The 6,675-nt window shown below is 34.3% G+C and overlaps 1 protein-coding gene across 3 annotated transcripts in view; it reads right to left on the bottom strand.

Moving 5' to 3' along the window:
- Positions 1–2,811: 2,811 nt before the first annotated feature.
- The window catches only part of SYDE2 (synapse defective Rho GTPase homolog 2), a 46,827-nt gene continuing 42,963 nt past the window's right edge, over positions 2,812–6,675 (bottom strand). For 2 of the 3 annotated variants that reach the window (XM_037060941.1, XM_037060942.1), the window contains one exon: positions 2,812–4,176. In XM_037060941.1, coding sequence (XP_036916836.1) covers positions 3,698–4,176 — 479 coding nt within the window. In that variant the 3' untranslated portion in view covers positions 2,812–3,697. Of the gene's footprint in view, positions 4,177–4,734; positions 4,785–6,675 lie in introns of all 3 variants that reach the window. The other variant, XM_037060943.1, reaches the window with a different exon arrangement.

Genomic DNA, 6,675 nt, shown 5'->3' with positions numbered 1-6,675 from the left:
GACTTGAAGTCATTCTACAGTAATTTAAAAGAAATTAAATTCTTTTCAGGAATCATACCACTGCCAAAACCTGTTTCTTTAGGGTCCCTAAGATGAAGCTACGCAACCTGACATTTTCCAGGCGGCTATGCTGTGGGACTTAGATATACACAAAGTCCTCTCACGTTCTTATTCTTACAGTGACTTCGATGGCATCATCACCAGGTACAGAAACATTAGTACTTTTGGCTAACAGGGCATTATAGGCTAAATATGAAGGCTGGCATATGAAGGCTAAACTAATTGAAATGAAGGGAGATGTCCAGGAATCCAATAGCAATGGAAAGGAAACTGGGACTCAAATCAATGGAATGGACCAGAAGGAAGAACGAAACATCCAACCAGAAAGGAATGAAGAAATGAGAATTCAAAAAAATGAGGAGAGGCTTAGGAGCCTCCAGGACACCTTTAAACATTCCAACATCCGGATTATAGGGGTACAAGAAGGGGGAAAGAAACAGCCATGAGTGGAAAACTTATTTGAACAAATAATAAAGAACTTCCCCAGTCTGGCAAAGGAAATAGACTTCCAGGAAATCCAGGAAGCTCAGAGAGTCCCAAAGAAGTTGGACCCAAGAAGGAACACACCAAGACACATCATAATTACATTAGCCAAGACTAAAATGAAGGAGAGAATCCCAGAAGCAGCAAGAGATAAGGGGACAGTCACCTACAATGGAGTTCCCATCAGACTGTCAGCAGATTTCTCAAAAGAGACCTTACAGGAAAGAAGGGGCTGGAAAGAAGTATTCCAACTCATGAAATCCAAAGACCTACAGCCAAGATTGCTTTATCCAGCAAAACTTTCATTTAGAATGGAAGGACAGATAAAGTGCTTCTCAGATAAGGTCAAGTTCAAGGAGTTCATCATCACCAAGCCCTTATTATATGAAATGCTAAAGGGACTTATATAAGAAAAAGAAGATGAAAAATATGAACAGTGAAAGGACAGCAAACACACAGTTATTAACAACCACACCTAAAACAAAAGCAAACCAAGAGGACAGCTAGATCAGGAGTGGAACCATAGAAATGAAGAACACATGGAGGGTTAGCAACAGGGGGGTGGGAGGAGGAGAAGGGGGGAGAAGGCACAGAAAATAGCATAGATTGTAGGTAGAAAATAGATAGGGGGAGGGCAAGAATAGTGGGGGAAATATAGAATCTAAAGAACTTGAGACACGTGGTTATAAACTAAGGGGGGGAGAATAGTGGGGGAGGGAGTGTGCGGGTGGAGGGGAATGAAGGGGGGGAATAGAACAACTGTAATGGTATAATCAATAAAATATATATTTTTTAAAAAGTAAAGGTACATACTTACTGAGCACTACTGAGTACAGCAAGAGTCAATTAAAGAGGTTTATAGTCATGTCTCGGTGAGTCAGACGACAAAAAATGTTTAGTATTTTCTATTTAAAATGGCAGAGATTAACTTGCAAATTATTTCCATCCAAAATAATATAGCATGTCCTGGCTGGTGTGGTCCAGTCAGTGGAATACCACCAGCCTGCAAACCAAAAGGCCACCAGTTTGATTCCCAGTTAAGTCACATGCCTGGGTTGTGGGCCAGGTCCTCATTTGGGGTGTGTGCGAGAAGCAACCAACTGCTGTTTCCCTCACACATCAATGTTTCTCTCCTTCTTTCTCTCCCTCACCCTCTCTCTAAAAATGAATACTTAACGTCTTTTTAAAAGTAGCCCTGGCTGGTGTCACTCAGTGGATTGAGTGTCAGCCTGTGAACCAAAGGGTCACTGGTTTGATTCCCAGTCAGGGCACCTGTCTGGGTTCCAGGCCAGGTCCTCGGGAGGGGACGCATGAAGGGCAACCACACAGTGATGTTTCCTTCTCTCCTTCTCCTGTCTAAAAATAATTAAATAAAATATTTTTTAAAATATTAATACGACTCTTAATATAACAAAATTAATACGACTCTTAAAATACATCAGATTCTGGAAAATTCAATTTTTGATCAAAAAGTTATTACATATGTTTATGGATAACATATTAATGGGCCTACACTTTAACATATTTGTTTTAAAAGAATGGCATTAAAATAAGTGACCTTTAAAATCATTATAATAGCATGACACCAAGGTTATAATATTTTAATAAAATTTTACATTTCTAGAACAACTTATTCAATTAATACAATATACATGATACAGCAAACAAAAGAAAGAAGCCTGAGACAGTCTTCCTACAAATTATTTAAAGTACATTTCTTTTGATTGTTTACTCAATATATATACCTGTTACATATTCTTTTGGTATTCTTCTGAATTGTTATACAAAGCCTAAAAACTAAAATTTCACAGAAAAATAGTTATTTATCTGTTTTTTTAAACAACTGAGTATTCAAATTAAATTAAAAGGTGTTCTGTTTAACAATGTATATGCATAGAAACAGTTAAATACTTTAATATGTAGAAAAATATCAGGAAATCAGGTTTTTTAATGGTTACTACATCTTTAAGTTGGTAATTCAAATTTTATTTATAATTTTAAAATTATACATTCTGTAGGTATAAAAATTTTTTAAATACATTCCAATTTAATTTTAAAAGGCTTCTAAATGTATATTTTCAAACACTGCTATGATTACTATAATGACTACCCTGTAGCTATACTTAGCTAAAATAAGTTAATTTTTAAAAATCAGTAACATAGTATGCTGGCAAGATTTCTTTGGAAACAAGGGTAATTATAACGTCAGTGTTATAAATGTTCTATTACAAATAAATATGCTTATCTATAATTACTTTTTTTTAAAAAAAAGTAGAACTTCAAACTGCACTGAACAGATGAAAATTTTTATAATCTAAGTCATCAGTGTAAAAATCTGGGCACTTAATCCTTTAAGTTAGAGAATTTCAATTTAAAAGATGACTCCTCATTGGGAATATTGTGACTTTCTGTAAGTCAAAAAAGTCTATTATTTGTATTCAGATGTGTCTAGTGTTTTGGTTTGTGTGTTTCTACGTACCTCCTTTAACTTAAACGTTCTCTCCCTGAAAAAGACATTTTTAAGCTAATGACTTTGGCCCCTTGACATATATATTTGAAAGATACATGTGATTTTTTCAACCAACCCCTTCTAATAACTACACATATATGAACTTATAAACATATATATATTTCAGGATTATAAAAATATTTAATTTTATAAGCTTAAATAATTACTGACTTAATACAGAATACATTAATATTTGCATAATTTTACTTTTATTTATAAAAAGGTTTTCTTATAGCAGCATTTGCATTGCAAATTGAATGGGATCAAATGATGGAGCAGAGCAAGCGGACTCAGCCGCAACGGCCCTCTGAAAGCAGCACCTGTGTCAGGTACAGAGGAGCGGTCCTGTAAAGTACCAAATCTTGAGGGGCTAATAACTTATCTGAACCCTTTAAGTGCACTTAAAGTTATCTCCACAGAATTGGCAGGATTTATTAAAATATATCCAAGAAGTCCAAGTTATCTTTACCCGCCATAAAATTTTCTAGTGGGATAAGTTATATTAGTGAATAGTGTTTTTAATTAAATCACATTAACTTATTAAAAATTAATTGAAGCCTTCAAGAATAAAAAAATAAAAACATCACTGAGAGAAAGATTTTAAACTTTAAAACATTATGAAAAACCAAATAAAAACTCTTAATCTCAAACACTCACACTAAGCTTGTTTTTGTTGAGCTCACGCTCCAGATTTCCAATCAATGTATCAATACTTTCTTGTAGATCTTTGAGATTGATTTTTCGATCCACTGTGGACTCAATTGTCTGCATTGTCAAATATGTCTGAAATGTGCACTCTTTGGACAAGGAAATTGGCTGTTCAATCATTATATCAGGTCTATATATTTTGCTGCAATTTTCTCCATCTTCTGAAGGGACATCATCGTAATCCACATCACTTAAGTTTTCTTTTGTATTTACAAAATAGTTTTCTCCACAGCTGCTCCAGTCTCCTGCATAGCGATTGCTAAGCGGACTGTCCAACCTGGTTTGCCGTGGCCTCAGTACTCTCGATGAGTTAGTGTCGCTCAAATTTAACACGTAGGGTCGTTCCTTCTTCTTCCTCAAATAATTCAGTGAAGATTTCTGCTCTGTTGTTGATTCTTTGACAGTTAAATGTTGCACTAAAAACAAATAATAAATTTGCTTTGGTGATAGTAATCCAACTGGCCTTTAAAAAACAGAGCTAAGGATAAGGCATTTAATAACTACAAACATGCATTAAAACAAAAACATGCGCACTATCAAAGAAAGCATTCCGTAATTATTTTTTCTATGACCAGACATAATCAAGATTAGGGACAGAAGCTAGGAGAATGTACAGTGATGCTAATTCATGCTGTATCATAACATCCCCAAACAAATCAAATTTCCAATGTTGATTAATGTCTGTTAATTATCTACCCATAATTCAAACAGTGCTAAGGTGGTAGGTGCTTCTAATTAAAAGCTGCAGCAAAAAGCAGGCAAGGCATGTTGATACACAAACAAAACAAAAGAAAAAGTTCCTTTGCGAATATCTAAATGAGGCAAAGGCGTCTAAAATGCCCACTCTAAAAGTTCTGACCTTTGTGATTTTTTGCAATTCTATTAGCAGCAGTGTCATAATTTACTTTTCCAAGCAGCCAAAATTTCACTTTGATAAAATGCACAAATACATACTAGACTTGACCACATGTTACCTGAGTCTGATTATACAGCATTAGCTACATTTATAGTCTTCATTTATTGCCTGAAAATAGTACAGATATTTTATTTTCCCATTCCAGTTAGGTATCTAACAATCTAAACATTCTTCCTATGAAGATTAATTTCTTCTAAGGGTATGCATTGTGCTGCCTATACAGATATCCACAGAAATGCACATTATCTCATAACAAACCAAGGCTTCAGCATTTACTTTTGTGTATATTGAACAAAACATTTGTCTAAGATTCTTCTGTATATGAAACAAACTGAATTTAAATATTGAGGCATAGCTATTAAAAACCTTTTCATAATACCTTTCTTTCTGCTAATTTATTCTCCATTAGTAAGTATCTCTCCATTTATACTTCCCTTCTCTAAGATAATGGGAACATATCACCATTGATAATGCAGCAACTTGACACTCTCCAACAGACACTGAATGCCTGTTCCCTAGTGTATGAAATAAGATAACTGAAAAATAACACAAACATGTATATGGTTCTAGTTTTCCAGACTTAGTGATATTATAGCATTTTCCAGAGATCACATAATTTTTTACTTATTTATTAAAATAATAATTGTGTATAGATATGTTTTTAACATTTCTGTTTATCTGCATTTTATGATGGTTATTATATATTATGAATAGCTAAAAGCGCTTGATTTAAAGTTTCTAGAAAATAAATGTCTGGTATTTATTTTAAATTGATCTTTAATAACAGTTATTAATAAAGAATATCCCACACCACTAACTGATATAATTGCACAATGTATATCTAAACTTTTCTGTTTAATTATTCATATTCCTTTTTCTCCTCTAGCTTCTTATCTCCACTGTCTCCTTCCTTTTCTCTCTGTATTTTCTGTGCTATTTCTGTTCTTAGTGCCTAAGTGCCACGCTTGTTGTTTTCCCAGCCCATTTCAGCCTCCTGCTCACCCTAAGGTCATCTGGTTTGGGACGCAACCACACTAAAACGTTTGTGACTCTGCGTTTGAGCTTGTGGACTGCGCCTGTATTCTGACATTTACCTGTAAAAACCACGTTTATTTTACTAACTTGTTTACCCAAATCTTTATTCAAACATTATTTTTGTACATTTTCTTGGAAAATATTTAAGAAACATATTATGGTGATATTTATATCTTCTAGACTAAAAATTCGATTTCTGAAAAATCAATCTCACTGGCTTTCTAAACTACTGATGGTGGAATGGTTTCCTATTAATAACACAGAGAAAATGGCTTTTTAAAAAAGCTCCTCACTCAAGGATTTTGGAAATAGAGGAGGGAGAGAGAAGCATGGATTGGCTGCCACCCATACGCACCCCAACTGGGGATTGAACCTGCAACCTAGGTAGATATCATGGGAATTGAACCCGCAACCACTGGTGTATGCAACAACATTCTAACCAAATGAACCATCCAACCAAGGCAGAAAATGGCTAATTTTAACCACTGCAAAAAAAGTTCTAGTTTTCCCAGCACTGATCTATCTTCAACAAAATAAAATAAAAACTGCAGTCATTATGGTTGCTGGAAAAGTTTCAAAATATAATGATAAGTACTAAGAAATTTAATTTTCTTATCTTGTTTTCTACCACTATGTTTCTATCTTTAATAACCACTTTATTAGCCTTTTATCTACAATATAAATGCTTTATTTAACAGAATATATTGGCTGATAGTGCCAAGCATTCTGTTAGGAGTTGGGAATCTAAGTCCCTGCCCTCCTGAAGCTTTGTCTAGAAAGAAAAATTAAACAAAAAGGATTAGGAAAAAATCAATAGTGTTTCCAAAAACCCTGCCCCAAATCTACTCATGACAGAAAATGTGGCAGAGCAAACAGCTAGTCTAGAGTTACACTCTCTAAAGCTACTGCCCTATCTGTAAAGCCAAAGGGTAGCCTATTAGTAACTTTCAATATTATTATTAAA

Source organism: Sturnira hondurensis, unplaced genomic scaffold (genome assembly GCF_014824575.4).
Source record: "Sturnira hondurensis isolate 20B ecotype Veracruz unplaced genomic scaffold, ASM1482457v3 Scaffold0013063, whole genome shotgun sequence".
Taxonomy (NCBI): Eukaryota; Metazoa; Chordata; class Mammalia; order Chiroptera; family Phyllostomidae; genus Sturnira; species Sturnira hondurensis.
The sequence above is the reverse complement of the archived record's forward strand: the minus strand, read 5'-3'. Positions and strand labels throughout refer to the sequence as shown.